The 17,992-nt window shown below is 40.5% G+C and overlaps 1 protein-coding gene and 1 long non-coding RNA gene across 5 annotated transcripts in view; one reads left to right on the forward strand and one right to left on the reverse strand.

Moving 5' to 3' along the window:
* The window catches only part of ADK (adenosine kinase), a 417,444-nt gene that overhangs the window by 387,088 nt on the left and 12,364 nt on the right, over nt 1-17,992 (forward strand). For all 4 annotated transcript variants that reach the window (XM_075935762.2, XM_075935764.2, XM_075935763.2 and 1 more), the window contains one exon: nt 4,046-4,132. In XM_075935762.2, the coding sequence (XP_075791877.2) occupies nt 4,046-4,132 (87 nt within the window). The remainder of the gene's footprint in view (nt 1-4,045; nt 4,133-17,992) is intronic.
* Nucleotides 1-17,992, reverse strand: part of LOC142830479 (uncharacterized) — a 137,070-nt gene that overhangs the window by 65,638 nt on the left and 53,440 nt on the right. The window lies entirely within an intron of this gene.

Here is a 17,992-nt window from a genome sequence, read left to right on the forward strand (position 1 = left end):
ATTTTTTAATATGCTGCAAGAATGATGTGGAAACTCAACCTTGTCTTTGGAGAGGGTTAAGTATTCATGTTTAGCTCCTCAGACTTGGAATTTATTCCAAATACTCCTCTCACTTCTCCTCACCACAGCTGCCTAGATCCATTTATATATTTCTGGACTTAAGTTGATATCGTCTTTCTATTCTTTTCCCTTCCTTTCCTTTCCATCTGGATTTGGCCCCCATCTAAAGAAAGTTGAGTGGAGGGTTGTAGGTGGGTTCCATTTCAGTTATTGTTTTCTAAAAAGTTAATATTCACAAATGAAAAATGAATGTGTCCCAGCTTGTTGGCATCTTTATAATCAATATTTGCCCATGGATCTAAAGATGATTATTTTAGGAAGCAGCCAGACAATACTTTTGCATTTTAACACTCCCCCACCATTTTTTTAAGGGTACTTGGCCATGTTGCTTTTAAGAGTGCTGTTACAGGTAATTAAATATATAAGTTTACACATTTAATTTACTTCTCAGAGCAAGAGAGACTAGTAAATGACCCAGTTAAGAGAAGTACTCAGCCTAATTGGATGTAATGATTGTTTGCTAGTGTTTATTACTGTACTACAAGCAGACATGTAATCTGTGATTCTAATTTGGTTTAGAGGCAGACCTGTAACACTTCAAGCTACCATCAGTGTTTCAGCTAGCATCATGAAACTGGCTATGTTTGGCAACTTTCATTTCCGTGTGTATTTGGGCTGGAAGGATATTTTTCTGTCAGTACTGTTCTGCAGCATTACTTCCAGGCGCTGTTCTACCTACAAACATATTGTTTGGGTAGATACCTTTCTAAGTAAAACAGCTAGCATAATGCAACAATTAATAACTAGGATTTACCACTGGACTGGCTTTTGATTAAGGCTTTGTGTTCTTAAGGTTTCTTTAGCATAGGAGGCCCACTGCATTAAGGACTTGATTTTGATCACACCTACATCAGTGTAAATCAAGTGTTGAAATCAGTGGAGTTTTATTAGTGTGTAACCAGTGTACAATCAAGCCCTAAAATTCTAGCTTTCAGTGATCATTCATTAATCACATTTTGTTTAATCATTTCCCCCTCCTGTATCACTCACAAAATCCCTATCTTTCAAGAAGCAACATAGAGGGTACACTGTATTTGAATGTATTTATCATAGAAGAGATTTGTTGCTTAAAAATAGCACAGTGGATTTTATGCCCAGAGGAGCAGCACTTATATTTCAAAATACTTATGTAATTATTCTTTATTTCATAAGCTGTCAGAATGATAAATGAAATCAGAACTGACTTTGAAAAGCAAGGTCATTTGATGACCAGTGCACTTAGCAAAGGTGTCTGTGTGTTCACTATGATGGATTTGGGAGGTTTATAATATAATATATCACACATGAAAACGAAATTAAAGTAACATTAAACTCACAAAAGCAAGGAAATTCAGAGTGGAGGCTTCTGGTTCATCCTTAATTCACCTCGTTGTTCCTGGTTACTACAGGGCCTCATATTGGTGGGTGATGTTAGACATCGCATATCCTGCTGCATGAGCATAGCAAAGTGAATTAAATCTACTGACTTCATTTTGTGTGGGATAAAGATAGAAACCTTAATATTCAATGTATTTTAAATGTGTGGTATTGTTAACTCCAAGTTGAAACAAAAGGGATATAGTCTGGTACGATTGGTACCAAGAAGTGATTAAATTCTGTGTTTGCATAAAACAGTTTTATAATTGGCTGTTTGAAACACGTGCAGTGTGGCAGAATATCTGTTTCTTTTCTAAATAGTACATGCTGCAAAACCAGACAAACAGTTTCTGAATGCTCAGCATCCCTTAGTCATTCCACCTGAAAATAAAGTTATAGAAACTGGATGAACCATTAAAAGTGGAAAATTGTGGTTGTAAAGCAAATGTATATAACATCAGCTGAAGCCATTGATGCATTTACTTTTTAAATAACTCAGAGTTACCTACTGTTATATCTAATACAGAATGAATAGCACAGAAGTTTGTAAGTGCAGTCATACTTAAGAGTACTACAGGGAGCTTAGGGAAGGACTCAGGAGAAGTGAGGAGAAAGAAGATGGTGGTGCGAGCTGTGTCATTCACGTGAGTTCGCCTGAATAAAGACTCCTGTTTAATTTTGATTACTGCTTCTTTAGTTTATTCAAAATAGAGTATTTGTGCATTATACCTTTTCTGAGCACTTACACACATATTTGTACACATATACACAAAGTGTATATGCACATACACTTTACATGAAACATCTGTGTGTGCATATCAATTAGGGAAAGGGAAATCTACAGAGGGCCACAATAACAAAACAAACCTCTTCATTGAAATATGGCTTTGAGATTGGTTGGTTTATGGATTGTTTTTGCATAAGCTAGAGCAAAATACGTTATACTTCTTTATCAGATGGTTGAATGCACGCTGCTCTCCTGCAGAGCTGAATACAAGATCTGTATTCCTTGATTTTCAATTCAAATGAATCCTGTTCAAGCACTATAAAGAGTGAAACGCTTAGCTCTTGAAGACCATGATGCAACAGCCTTTAAGTAGCGTTTCTAAATAGCTTTATTAATGGAAGAGAGAGGATGCATTGAGTACTGACTAAAACCTGTTCTTTCACTGGAATATTCATCTTATTTTTTTATTATTATTTTCTTTTTTCTTTGCCTCTCACTGATGGTTGTTGCTAACGCTCCCCTCCCTTCCTGGTGGGCCAGCCAACAGTTCCCTCTGGAGGCAGCATCATTATATCTGCTTGGTTCACTTAACAGCAGATGGTGAAGAGCAGTAGAGCTGATACACTGCACTTCACAGAAACCAGGATCCTTCTGGTACCTCTGCAACACACACACACACACACACTCTCCTGGTTTTAGACTGTGAATTTCATGTTTGCTTCCCAGTCTGGGATTGTTTGTGACTGGCCAAGTACTCTGTGTATGAAGTAGTTTATGATCTGATGTGCGGCTGGGTAGTAAAACGACCTGCAATTTTTACATATTGCAAGGACTGTTTGTCATATTGCTTCTATTTTTATCAAAAATTAAAGGGTGAAGACAGCTCTGATAGTTTTAAGTTTTGCTGGCTGACATGCAATTTTTTTTTTAACTATCTGCCAAAGGAAATCCTTTTGAGACCATTTTGGTGCACAGAGGCATAACTTCCATTGGCTCTGTTACAAGAGTAATTTACACTTTAACAAGGTATTGTGACAAGATAGTCATTATATATTTATCATGTCATTATGACATTACCACCTGGAAAGTCCTAGCTGATTAATTAGTGGCATATATTAAATGTATAACCCTAGATCACAAAAGTTATCATATGTAAGTAGTGTAATTACGTTCAGTTGTAGTGTGTTGGAGAATTGGAGGTACAGATGCTCTAGAGCCATCTGTTGAAATAGTTTTTATGGGTGCCTGTAGAGAACAGAGAGCTTCAGAGGAGAGACTCTAAAAAAGAATGCAAAGGAAGGAGTCTGAAGTCATTGTAGGTTTTGAAACCAAATCTGCTTTGGCTGAGAATTCCTAGGGTCCATCCTCAGATGCGGTTTTAAAAGAGATGCTTTTTCAAAGCATTTTACTATCTATCCCAAAATGTCCTAGCTTTCCCCTTGTCCTACATATTTGTTGTTTCAATTATTTCACATTGATTTATTATTGTAGGTCTTTTCTGTTGTGCTCGCTACTTCTGAGTTCTGGCCTGGGTAGTGTAGATGTTGAATCAGCCGTCTGCAGCTGACAGGTGGTTCTGGTTTTGGCAGGATGGATTTTTCTCCATCTCTCTTTTCATCTGTGTCTGCATCTTTCTGTGTATTTCTGTCACTTTGTTTGACCAGCTATACTCACATGTTCATGTGATGTATAAACTGACTTGTAAACTAAATACACGATCATTTTGGTCCAAATTGAGTTGCTGTGCACTGACATTCACATGTTGATTGTTTTATTTTATACTGAGGTGTTTCAAATTCTATTTCCCAATAACTAATGTTTTCTTTTCCTCTATTCTCATAGATAAGGAAGTGACTGCTTTCCCTGTCTTAGATAGTGACCAGAGTGAAATCGTTGATACCAATGGAGCTGGTGATGCATTTGTTGGAGGTATGTGTTGCTTCCTTTTCTCTCTTATTTGGAGGTTAGACTCCTCCCCTCCCCCCATATTCTTGATGAAATACGAATTTTTTTAGTCTAGAATTTCAAATAGTTCTTTAGACTAAATTTTGTTCTTTTCAAGCTTTCATTTACGTCCTGAGATTGTGTGTTTTATTAAGTGTTAATTCTCACAGGAGAAAATGTGTTCTATGACTTTAAAGATAACATGCTATTATACCATGATCGTTTTCACGAGATTAATTGTATCTGTCAGAATGTTGCATAAACAAGCTGCATCAAATACATTATATTGTGTACTCAGATCCCTCTTGGCTTAAATGTTAACACATTGTTGTTCTTCAAAACAGGTTGTGATGAATATAAAACAGCACTTTAATAATTGAGTGTAATGTTTTCTGATCATGTCATTTTGTTCAAGAACATCCGTTTCCAGCCTAGTTGTTTGGAGATCAGAAAATAGGTTAACTTTTTAAACTAGACTTCAATATTATCTGGCACTGCTGAATATCCATTTGCAAACTTCCTATTTTTTGGCATAAGCTCACAAAAAAAGAGGATGTTATGTCTGTGCCTATTTTCAAAATGACTCAATATAAGCCAAGAGAAAATCCTAAAGTTCCCTAGTTGACTGCAGCCTATATGTAGTGCAGTGACATGCTAGTGCATTTTGAAGGCTCAGGTTATGTTTACATTAGAAACAATACATTGGCATAGTTGCAGTGGTACCACTGTAGTGCAGACACTTAATACAGCGATGGAATGTATTGTATCACTGCAGTAAATCCAGCTCATCCAAAACTGGTAGCTAGGTCGATGCCAGGGTTTAGGTAAATTTAAATATATTGTAAGGAAAGTGAATTTTTTCACAGCCCTGAGCAATGTTGTTAAACTAACCTCACTTCCTAGAGTAGATCAGCCCTGAATAATAGCAGCAGGTGCCCCAGTAGACCTTAACTCATTGGAAGCAGACTAAGACAGAGATTCTCAAATGGTTTTTGACTGACCTCTTTTCAAATGTAACGTTAATCATAGACCCCCCGCCTGCCAATGGAGAAGCTGACAAAAGTATATGTATACTTCCTAGAACCATGTACTGCTAGTAATGTTTTCAGAAAAGAGCGGAAGAGTACTTACAGAAATCAGTGCCATGGGTAGGCCTGCTTCTGTATGCAGAGTCTTATCTATCCTTGGTGTGATGGTTGACAAGCAAATTTGTAAATGATTCTCCACTTCCAGTCAGTACCTGAACTTTGTCTTCATAGCCATCATAGCAGAGACTGACATTTCACATACATATGTTGTTGGGAATGGTAGCATCACTATAATTGCTTCTGTACTAAAAATGTGTACTGCGTAGCACCAAAACTGGCCAGGTGTCTGTTCCTAAAACTTAATTTTCATTGTGATTGGATTGTTTGAACAGCTCCTGTTCTGCTTTTTTCACTCAAATGTTAAGATGGCATAGCAAAAGCTGAGAATGGATCCCAAACCCAGTCATATTGTTGAAATTTGTAAAGTAAACAATGAGGTGCTCAGCCAAAGCTGGAAGGTGAGCAGCGATCCTGTTTCTCTCTCAGTCCATTGTCATGCTGTTCGTATCCAAAAATTCTGTCAATAGCAAAAACATCTCTGAGGTTCCACTGTTCAGCCTAGTTTTACTAATCAGTATTTTCTTCTGACATGCTGCATTCTTGTCATTCTCTTCAAGTATGGCTGTGTCTCCTCCTTGTGTGGACAGGTTCAGCTCATTCAACAAGTTAAAAATGTCTGTAAGGAATGGAAGCTGCACAAACCAATTCACATCAGAAAAGTTTGCAGTGATCTTGGGATTGTGCACAGAAAAAAACCCAGCAGCTCTTTGCAAAGTTCAAAAACTTTTTCCATCACGGTGTCATGAGATAGCCAATACACTGCCATATGGAACAATAATTTATCATGTCTGGCACCCATTTTTAAACACAGCTTTGCAAAAATGCATGAATTCAAATGTCAGGACTTCACAAAATCACAGCTGCATTTAGCACATTATGTAATTTGGGTTCCATTTTATTTGATACAAGGTTCTGGTGATGCAACATACAGCATGTTACAATTATCTGTGGATTTATGGCTCATATTCTTTCTACAACACCCCCTCTGTTGCCTTTCAGCAGCACTATATGTGCAAACAGCACCACACTCCTCCCAGTTTAGCAAGTGGAGCTTTCATGAAATCATTCAATAATTTAATCTTTCTTGATCTATTATCTGTACTGGTAATGTCTGACAAAAAAGTAAATTTCCCCCAGTCAAACATAATGAATAAAAGCTAGTAATTGTGCTGCATTACCAACATCACTTGTCTCATCAAGCTGACTTGCAAACGGTTCACATCTACATAGCCTTTCAGACTGAAAACTTTGTTACATCTTTTGTTTCCCATCACGTCACACCTTTTTATAGCAGCTGGGAGAATCAGTTCTTTCCTAGTGCAATCTGAAGATGTTATTTTTGTCATCTGAGTTTTCCATCAATTGTATTCTTTATTTCATTGAAAAAAAAATTCTCTCAATTTATCTTTATACTCCAGGTGCCTGAAGAGGTGTTTTTTTCAACTTTCCAGGTTTCTTTGCTTTGTTTGATTGGATTTGTAAGCATATAAAACATAGTTGGATGTCTGTCACTAAATTCCATAAAACCAATTATCAGTATAACTTCCATCAAACTTTTTCTTCTTCCTTTGTTTCTTACTACTTGACTCTGCATTGGTCACGGCTTAAGTGCCACTAACAGTACTGTCACGAGGACGTTTTAAAAACTTATATATTTTAAATGTAATTTGCTCACATGCCATAAAAATATTTTCCATTTCCCTCTGTAAAAGACATCTCAGTCAAAGGAAAAAAAGACGTCACTTCTGATTTGCTGTTGCAAAGCAGTGAGATTTTCTGACATTGACATTGATGCAATATGAGTATTATATCATTCATACACCATAGAATATGTTGTGTAAACAGAAATAGATGATTTGTCAGTTTTAATTGTGAGGTTTTTTTATTTTTTATAATATTTTGTGGACACCTCCCCCCCCCCAACTCCCCACCCCCGTGCAGCCACCAAGGAACTGCTAGGATCCAGACCCCTGGCCTAGGAAGCTTTTTATAAATGGAATCCTAGGGCTTATTTTTGCAATAGGGAATACATCCACCGATGACCATGAGTGTATTACCTGAATCAAGGCTGCTGAACTGGGCCTGAAGAAATAAGGCCTCTCTTCAACTTAACATGTGCTTATCTGTAAGCACTGAATAATCCTATACTTACTCAGTACAATATTTAAACACAGTACGTTTTCAGCATGCGCTTAAATCCTGTTGAGATTAGGAATGTGATTCTTCATTTGTTTAAATGTTTTCTGGAGTCAAAGGATTAGAAATAGAAAAGAACAGTTAGGTCATATTATCCATCCTTCTGCCAATGTGCTCTTGAGCCTCAGTAACACACAGCAAGTAACTAAGATGGAAAGTTTAACATCCTCATCAAAGAAAGGAATTGTAGCCAAACTTGCCCAGGACCACTCTAGAAAGGAGATTTCAGAAAATATGAGCCTTAGCCAAGAAGTTGACAGAGTTAGATGGCAAAGTGCTTTTTTGATTAACCAGTTATCATACTACAGTAAAACTCCAGTTGTTTAGCATCCAGTGGTCCAGCACTCCCGATAGTCCGGCACCAGCTAGAACCCGGAAGTGCTCTGGTCAGCCAGACAATTGGAGCTGCTTTACCCCCGGCTTCCCAAAGTCCGCCACTAGTCAGTTTCAGCAGCGGCAGACTTGGGGAAGCTGGGGGTAGAGCAGCTGAGGTGCTGCAGGGTTGGTCCCGCAGCGCCGCCCCTCACCTGAGCGGCACTGCGGGACCAGCCCGGCAGCACCCCAGCTGCTCTGCCCCCAGCTTCCCCAAGTCCGCTGCTGCTGAAATTGACCAGTGGCGGTCTTGGGGAAGCTGGGGGCAGAGCAGCTGGAGTGCTGCCCACGCTGCACCGTTCCTCGCCATCCCCTCCCCCCGCCCCCTTATAGTCCCCCTTCCGGTACTCTGGCATATCCAGCACCCCCTGGGTCCCAAAGGTGCTGGATTATTGGAAGTTTACTTTCTTTATCGGAAGAAATCCAATACTATGAGACTAAGAAAAAGGAGCATCACTGGTGACAAGTAAAACTCTAAAGAAACTAGGAAATTACCAAAGGAAGAAAGAAATTATTTAACTACAGGCAGTCCCCGAGTTACGCGGATCCGACTTACGTCGGATCCGCAGTTACGAACGGGGCACTTCCTCTCCCTGGTCTCGAGCAGACCAGGGAGAGGAAGCAAAGCGGCGGCGGAACACGCGGCCAGCTGACAGCCCAGACGCGTCTGGGCTGTCAGCTGGCCGCGCGCTCCGCTCTGCTCCATCTGGGCTGTCAGCTGGCCGCGCGTTCTGCCGCTCTGCTCTGCTCCGCTCTGCTCCCCCTCCCCCTGGTCTGCAGACCAGGGGGAGGGGGAGCAGAGCGGAGCACGCGGCCAGCTGACAGCCCAGACGCGTCTGGGCTGTCAGCTGGCCGCGCGTTCCGCCGCTCTGCTGTGCTCCGCTCTGCTCCCCCTCCCCCGATCTGCAGGGTGGGGGGAGCAGAGCGGAGCACGCGGCCAGCTGACAGCCCAGATGCGTCTGGGCTGTCAGCTGGCCGCGCGTTCTGCCGCTCTGCTCTGCTCTGCTCCCCCTCCCCCTGGTCTGCAAACCATGGGGGGGGGGGAGAAGCAGAGCGGAGCACGCGGCCAGCTGACAGCCCAGACGCGTCTGGGCTGTCAGCTGGCCACGCGTTCCACCGCTCTGCTCTACTCTGCTCCCCCTCCCCCTGGTCTGTAGACCAGGGGGACGGGGAGCAGAGCAGAGCAAAGCCGCGGAGCCCGAGGGCAGCAGGATAGCCACGGCGCGTCTGGGCTGTCCCGCTGCCCCCGTGCTCCGCGGCTTTGCTCCGGACGCCTGTGGTACAGCAGCTGGGGCGCTGCCGGTTGGTCCCGTAGCGCCGCTCTGGGTGCCACTGGACCAACCCAGCAGCACCCCAGCTGCTCTGCCCCAGGTGTCCCCTAGTCAGCAGCTGCTGAAAATGACCAGTGGCTGACTACAGGAAGCCCCTGCCCCGGGCTTCCTGGAATCAGCCGCTGATCAGTTTCAGCTGCAGCTGACTTGGGGATGCCTGGGGTTCTTAAGTTGAATCTGTATGTAAGTCAGAACTGGCGTCCAGATTCAGCCACTGTTGAAACTGATCAGTTTCAGCAGCGGCTGAATCTGGACGCCAGTTCCGACTTACATACAGATTCAACTTAAGAACAAACCTACAGTCCCTATCTTGTACGTAACCCGGGGACTGCCTGTATATCAGAAATAAAAAACCTGAGACAGTTGGTGTCTGCTGGATTACTAAAGAATAAAGGAAACAAATGAGGATAATGGCAGTGCTTGGCAAAAGTCTACATGACTACTTTTCCTCTGTCTTCAGAGAGAACAGGGAAAACCCTTTTCTGGGCTAGTCTTTTTCTGGTAGTAAAGATGACGTATTCTCAGTAGTTGAAGCATCAAAAGAGAAGGTGCTGGAACAAACTGATAAATTCAAGAATAAGAAGTAGCTAGGCCCACATGGTTAAAGCTCCAGAGTCTTGAAGGAGCATCTACTAAAGCATGTACACAGTCTCTCATTAAAATCAGTTAATAATCTGAGTGCTCTGGGAATAGCAAAAATTATACATATTTTAAAGGCAACACTAGGGCTAGTACTGTGAATTACATAGCAATAATTCTTTCTTCTGTTCCAGGAACATTCAGTGACTCTGAAAGGTCGCCACTTAGAAAATGTGCATTTTTTACTCAGTGGAGCTCATTGCTACAATATATTGAGACTGAGCATTGAGTAGGCTCAAAGGTGAACTAAAGTTTTATAGGGATAATGTGAACATTCATATTAGAGAGGATTTTAAAAGAGAGAGTCCTTCCCTCTTCAGGGCATGAACCAACCACTCATTCATGGAGGTTAGGAAGAAACTTCCCCTCTTGATGTTTACACTATAATTATTCACAACGTTTCACTTTCATCCAAAGCCTTTGGGTATTAGCCACCCTTGGAGACAGGAAACTGACCTATAATGACTATGGGACAGATATGATCTGTGTTCCACCAGAAATGATCTCTATGCTCTCTACAAAATTTTCTTCCATCCCCTTTAAAAAAATTATATTTGTGGAAGATACAGCCTTCTATAATCTATTCACAAGACGTTCCTATATTGTGGGGATGGTCGTGCTTGTATTATATTTGACATTTATGCTTTCCTATCCTGCCATGGAGCCAGATTATGAGTTATTGTCCTACCAACTTTTTTTCTAATGGAAAGTTTTTATTCTGTCACTTTAAAAGGTCATGTGAATTGATGCAGCACCTCAGTATACAATTTTGATTGAGCTTTTAGTTTCCTTGTAGCAAAATGCTGCAGATCCCATCTGTTCAGGGGCCGATGAAAGTTTTGCGGGGCCTATTGAAACGCGGGGTCGGGGTAGCACAATTTCGTGCATGTGCCACGGCTATAGCAGACAGGTAGTAACGCGTGTGCGGGACCTATTGAAGCGCAGGGCCCGGGGCAGCCGCCCCGCTCTCCCTGCCCTATATCCACCACTGCATCTGTTGTCTCATAAAATGCTCATGTGGTTGTATCCGAGACTAGAAAACATGGCTATTTTTGCAGACTATAGGAAGAAAAATCCTTCTAGCAGGGGGGTTGAACTCAATGACCTCCTGAAGTCTCTTCCAACCCTATGATTTTCTCAGCAGAGCTCACCTTACTTCTCTGGGAGTGGTAAATTAGCATGGTGAGCATGAATGAGCTGCTGGATCAAAGGCCTTTGCTTCAGCTAAAACAAAAGACAGGACTATGCAGCACTTTAAAGACTAACGAGATGGTTTATTAGGTAATGAGCTTTCGTGGGCCAGACCCACTTCCTCGGATCAAATTGTGGGAGAAAATTGGCATGACCATATATGCCAATTTTCTTCCACAATTTGATCCGAAGAAGTGGGTCTGGCCCACGAAAGCTCATCATCTAATAAACCATCTAGTTAGTCTTTAAAGTGCTGCATAGTCCTGTCTTTTGTTTCAGCAAGACCAGACTAACACGGCTACATCTCTATTACTATTTTGCTTCAGCTAGTGGTTGAGAGAGGGTCGTGTTAACCTTGATGGAAACTAAAGATTGTATTCAGGGAATCTGTTTTTTTCCTCAAATGGCTGGGGTGCTGGAATGTCTCATGTGCCTTGAAAACCTTTAAGCTGAGCCATTTATGTCCATAGACTTGGGAAACTGAGGTGGATCTAGTTCAGGGGCCAACAAGATTGCAGGGAAATACTGACCTCTGTGAATAACAGGAAATGTGAGGGTGGAAGGCTGTTCCTCCCAAACAACCTTAGAGACAAGAAAGGTGGGAGAAGCCAGAAATAAGAAATGAGAGAATATAACTTCCAAAGTTGAGTAACTACAATTTCACCTGAAGTTGATCAAGCCAAATGGCTACGACAGCAATGGCAGAATTTATTGTAATAATTTCTCCTTCATATTTATAAATTGGGTGCTAAATGGTGATGTTTCATGGTCTGTCGTGGAAAACACATGCACTGGGGAATCCTTGATTTTCCATTTGTGTGTTAGGTATCCATAGCTACCATGGTTAGTTCAAAAGTCTCAGAGGGGAAGTCATGTTAGTCTGTAACTTTACAAACAATGAGTAGTCTTGTGGCACTTAAGATACTTAGCAAATATCTATATCTATCTCTGTATTTATTTCTATATGTATAGTATATACATACATAAATACTTTGTATTTATATCTATATGTATAGTATATACAAGCTTTCATGGGCAAAATCCACTTCTTCAAATGAGAGGATCTTGAGATTTGGTTGGTTCAAATTCAGTTCAGAGTTGACCAAGATGCCCATGGAAGATCAAACCCAGGATCCTTTTGTGTGGGACCTTGCATAAGGTTCTTATTTTATTAATCTGTCATCAGTTCTGCTGCCTCTAGTGGTTTTCAGCAGAACGACATCCTTTTACCAGCTTCAACAACAACAAGCTGCTTTACAGCAATCCAGCACCTCTAGTGGTTTGCAGCAGTACACCAGATTTCCATTTTGAATATGAAATGAATCCCTGAGACACCCATAAATTAAACCTGTAATTCCACCTCGGGGTTCTGGTGACATTGACAAATCACTTGAGCTTTGTTTAACATGGTTTATGTCACCAAGGCCCACCAAATGAAATTACAGCCTAATTCTATAGCACTTGCAGAGATTTCCTTATTATTTAGCCAGACCCATCTTGAACCACCCTAATCATGTGTTGTAAAGCCCATGTCATGGCAGTGCACACTGGAAATAGAAACAGTATCATTTTGAGCTCAATGTGCTTTCCTAATTTTCTGGAACAAGAGAAAACTTGTTTCTGCTGTCCTGCTGTTTTGTCATAGCAGGTCTGTCTACCATCTGGAATCCTCTTTGACATCACTGGAGTAACAAACGAAAACAGTGAGAATATTTTGTGACAATCACTGTTATTGTTCCCTGCAAAATCTGTACTCTAGTGTCTGTCCACTAAATGGAATGGGGAAGAAAAATCATAACAATCATAACAACTGAACAGAAAAAGGTGCAAAATCAATATGTTCTACAGATTTTCAAACAAATGTTGTAGCTAATTTCATTGTTGTAGCTGTGATTTCATTGTATACGGCATGAAAAGTGATAGAGTATGAAGTGTAACTGCAAATCATTTTTAAGTAGCTTAATGCAGCAATGACAATGTGTGCAGCAGGGCTACAGTCTTGTGATTACAAAAAATCTTACACCACTTGCAAGGGCCAAAATTCTTGAGATAAAAGCAGCCCCTCATTAAGTGCTGTGAGGTGCCAAGCACTAGCCAGAGCATTTTACTTCTGTCTATATCAAAGCTGCTGTCACAAGCTCATGCCCGCTGTCATTTTCAAAATCCCATTGATAGCTTTAACATAGAGACAGATACCAGGAAGAGGTTATCTGTAGTTTAAAAACTACAAAGAGAAATCCTTCTTTGGTGTACCTGCTTGCAGAATAAATAATTCTCTCCCCCTTTTTAATGAAACATAACATCAGTCTTGTTCATCAGTAACTGCCACGGTATCAGCCATCAGAACACAATTCATATAAAAGTTAGTACTTGACACAATAGGGAATAGTCTGTCCTCCTACATATCTTCTGTGTGCCTCACTGAATCTGGTATTAGCTTCTCATTTTGAGGTACTAGGAATTACTGTATATATTTTGTTATATTATTGTCACATGGGCCAAAATAAAGTTAAAGTCCTCTTCTTTAATATGGAGGCCTGTGAAGAATGTGACCCATTTGTGACTCTCCACCTTGATCTAAATCCCTTGATAATCTAAGGCTGGCCTTTGAACTGCTGGGAAGTTGCCAACTGTCCCTCAACTTTGCAAGGGCTGGCCTCTTCCTTGTGGCTAATGCAAATTATTTGCTGTGGGTTGACATCCTGATGAATGATTTCAGAACAATGTAAGATATTGTGTATTTGTACATTATTGATGTTTTTAGAAAATTGCTCTGAATATGTAAAATACTTCAAATATCTAAATTACGACACAGGAAATGTATAAACAGGCTTATGTAAAAACCCCTTAATCCCTTCTAGGGGATAGCATTAGCAGATCATTACTTCAGTGGTATAAGTTTTGCTCCAAGATGATGTTTGACATAAAACCAAAAGGCTTGATTGTGTTAAACCAGGAATAATTTCACTGAAACCAGTAGTTTCACCACTGGTGTAAGTGAAACAGAATGAAATCCAACATTTTTAAAGCTGCTGCCAAGAATCATAGACCCATTAGGTTAGAAGGGACACACGGGTCAACTAGTCTAACTCCCTGCCAACGTGCAGGATTTGTTGTGTCTAAACCATCCATGACAGATGGCTATCCAGCCTCCTTTAGAAAAGCTCCAATGACGTAAATTTCATGACTTTCCTAGGCACTTTGTTCCATTGTCCTACTGTCCTTATAGTTGGGAAGTTTTTCCTGAGATTAAATCTGTTATGTCCTGCCCTCTGTGGCAAGAGAGAAAAGTTTTTCTCCATCTTTCTTATGGCAGCCTTTCAAGTATTTGAACACTGCTGTCATGTGCCCCCGTAAGCTCCACTTTTCCAAACAAAACATACCCAGCTCTTTCAGCCTTTGCTCATATGGCTTGCATTCCATCCCTTTGATCATCGTTGTCACTTGTCTCTGGGGTCTTTTCAGTTTCTCTACATCTTTCCTAGACTTTGGTGACCAAAATTGGACATGGTTCTCTAAGACCTAACCAAAGCCAAGCAGAGCAGATGTGCACGCTGAGTCTCCATTAAAGCAACCCAAACTTGCATTTGCTTTTCTTCCAAGAGCATTGCATTGTTGACTCATGTTGAGATTGTGATTCAACACAATTCCTGGATCTTTCTCAGCAGTGCTGCTGTCAAACCAATTAGTCCACATTTTTTATTTGTGCGTTTGTTTTTCTTCTCTAAGGTGTAGCAGCTTACATTTGTCTTTTTTAAATGTTATTGTCGATAGCCCGGTTCTCTCTCCTGTTTATCAAGATCCCTTTGAATTTTAGCTCTGTCCTCCAAAGGGTACCCCAGCTTTGTGTCTTCTGCAAAATGGATCAGTATGGTCATTCTTGTATCCATTTATTAATGGAGATATTAAATAACAGATCCCTATGAACCCCATTTGAGACCTCCTTCCATTATGGCAACGTTCCATTAATAGCTATTCTTTGTTTAATCCTTTATGTAGCTACTTCGGGGTGGGCAATAAGCGGACTGATTCACCAGGCTTAGCCCCTGGCAGGCCACCAGACATTTTATTTGCATGTGTGGCCTTATTTAAAAGTTCTTGTACTTATTGTATTTGTATGATATTACAACATTATAAACAAAACCCACCTGTTTTACTAAAATTGTACTGGGCACAAAATATCCCTTTGCTTCTTACGTGTTTATTTCAGTAAGAACCTCACAGCAACATAGACAGACATACAAGAAAAAATGTCTAGATATCTTGAAATCAAAGTTTCGGAAACTAGAAACAATTCATTATTGGGTGGAAGGATTATCACATCAGAAACTGCTTAATCACCATACAGTGGCATTTAGTTCATCTGTGTAAAGCTATTTTAATTGGTTAAAATACCATGGAAAGTTGTCACAGTTTTTTACAATCACATTTTTTAAAAGACATTTCATGGATATAATGTCACAACCATGAAATACAACCCTCTGATGATACCATAGCCCTGAGTTACAACTTTATTTTCCAGCTGGCAGTGTGATCGTTGATAGCAATTAACTATATATGGATATGTGACACACAACGTCTTATTTCTGTTATAAAATGTTCTGCATGAGGAAAGAGGTGAGGGGATATTACTTGTGTGTTATTCTGTCTTTCCTTCCAAGTCAATATGAATGTTCTAACAGAGATCAGTGCTTGTGTTGTCTTCATTTATACAACAGGGCAGCTAATTGCCTCTGAGCAATGCTGTTGTTGAAATCATAGCTGATGATATATAAAGTGTTGAAATAAAAATACTTTTTTGATGTTTTAATCAGTTTGACTGACAACCCATTTTCCACATTTGTGATTCTGCTGTTGTATAAACAGCACAAACTAGTATAATAGCCCAGTTGTAGAGAGGGCATCAGTCTTCCCTTCCTAGGGGACGACTTGTCAGAACTCTCAACATGTTCATTACTGTACTGCTCGTGTGTTCTGATGTCATTCTTAACTCACCAAGATAAATGTTGCATCTAAAACGAGGCTATTAGATGTTCCCTCTGTCTCTGACTGACCTTACGTATGTTAGAATATTGTCAAATTATACCTTTTGCGGATTTTTCTCTGTCACTGATGGAAATGCGCAATTACTCTGATAAATGTTGTAGTTGACTAACAGAAGGAGGTTTTCACATTGAAATCGGCACAATTGAGAAATTTGCCATAGCGTTTGAATTGCCACTGCCTTTAAAAAAAGAATATAAAAATAAACACATCACAGAAAAAACACTGAATATTTCCTTTTTCCACTTATCTGACTGTTTCAGACTGTACAAATTCCTGCATATTAATTATAATGAAAACTAATCAGAATTGTTTATAATAATCAAAGTGGTATTATTTGGAAATAATTAAGTTATACTATATTGGTATAGGCCCAGGGCCATGCACTGTTCTCCAAATGCAATATCGAAAACAGTTCTCTCTGTTTTTCTTGCTTACCACCTTTCCACTGGATCCAGGTACTCGACAGTTTGGTTTTATTGTTTTGACTTTTCATCTTCTTAAAATAAAGTAAGTTAAAAACTGTAATTTCCAATTACACAAAATATAAAGAAATAAGTGCAAGAGCAGCAAAATGCTTATTCATCTGCTCTCATTTTGAAAGTAATATTTAATTTTTAATGCCTTAAAAGGGCTGTCCCTAATCTTCTGTGGTTTTGTGATCTGTCATGGTGCTGAGCATTGTCAGCTCTTATTGATCTCAACAGCACTGGAGAATGTCCATTACCTTACAGAATTGGGCCTTAAAGGAGAGATGTCCTCCTTAATGATGTTCTCATCAGACTCGATGGGAAATGAAAACTGTGAATGTGTTCTGTATGTTTAAAAATGTTTTGCATTAGAAGTAGATTTTCATAAATTGTAAGGTTCCAGTTTTTGCTCTCTCAGTTCTGGGACATAATGTGATACAGTCTGAAAGCAAATCTTCACTATTTAAAAATATTTGGTCATGCCTATTGTCAGTGTAACGTTTTATTTTATGTTAACGTGGCATACCATTAGAAAATCACGTAATGATGAAGATGTAGAGAAGGTTAGAGAAGTGACTTCAGTGAGTTCTTTCTCACTCCGAATATTGGTAATATATTTGCACTGTTTAAATGTATTCTGAATAGAAATGTAGGTACTAATCAAACTAAATCATTAAGCAGATTCCTCTGGGAGACAGGGCAGGATATAGTCCCTTGAGAGATAATGCATAAGATTAAGCTGATATTATTTACAATATATTTGAGAGAGTATTCCTTTCTGTCTGTCTATCCATCTGTTTACGAACTTCTCCTATTCAGTAAGAGCTAGGATCACCAAATTCAGTTTACAGCTTGCTCTCAGCGTAACTTAAAGCAAGGTCCTGGTTTGGTTGTGCCAGGAAAATGGGATGTGTCTGGAATGAGATTGCTTCTCTTAAAACCATACAGAAAAGAGACGGAATCACCAAGCAGGTGAAAGGGGCTGAGTGGAGTTGCGCTCCCCCCAGTCCAGGACTGATCCAGCTCTGAGCCTCCTCCCTCTCCCCCCCCACAGGAGCCCACTGCGGGGGAGGGACTGAAGCTCTCCTCTCCCCTGATTCATATGGGGACATTGCTGGCTGTTCCCTTTCCTCAGGGAGTGAGGGGAAAGTGCAGAGTTTGTTGCATTCCTCACTCTGGCTGGGGAGTGCCAGAGGCATACAAACCTGAACTTTCCCCAACCAGGGGACATGCACCCCTCCCTGAGCTGTGCCCACTGGAGCTGCAGTGGCCCTGGACTGGTACTTCTCATCTGGCCTCAAGCTTGATGCGGTGAGAGAGGGTTGGGGTAGTCCTTTCTACTCAGGGTAGCCTGCATGCTGCATCCCTCATCTCCAACCCCATCCCAGAGCAATGATTCAGATGAAAAAAAAATTAATCTAGTTAAGGACCGGAGCAATGTAAAGTAAATCTTCT

Source organism: Pelodiscus sinensis, chromosome 8, assembly GCF_052426305.1.
Source record: "Pelodiscus sinensis isolate ZL-2025 chromosome 8, ASM5242630v1, whole genome shotgun sequence".
Taxonomy (NCBI): domain Eukaryota; kingdom Metazoa; phylum Chordata; order Testudines; family Trionychidae; genus Pelodiscus; species Pelodiscus sinensis.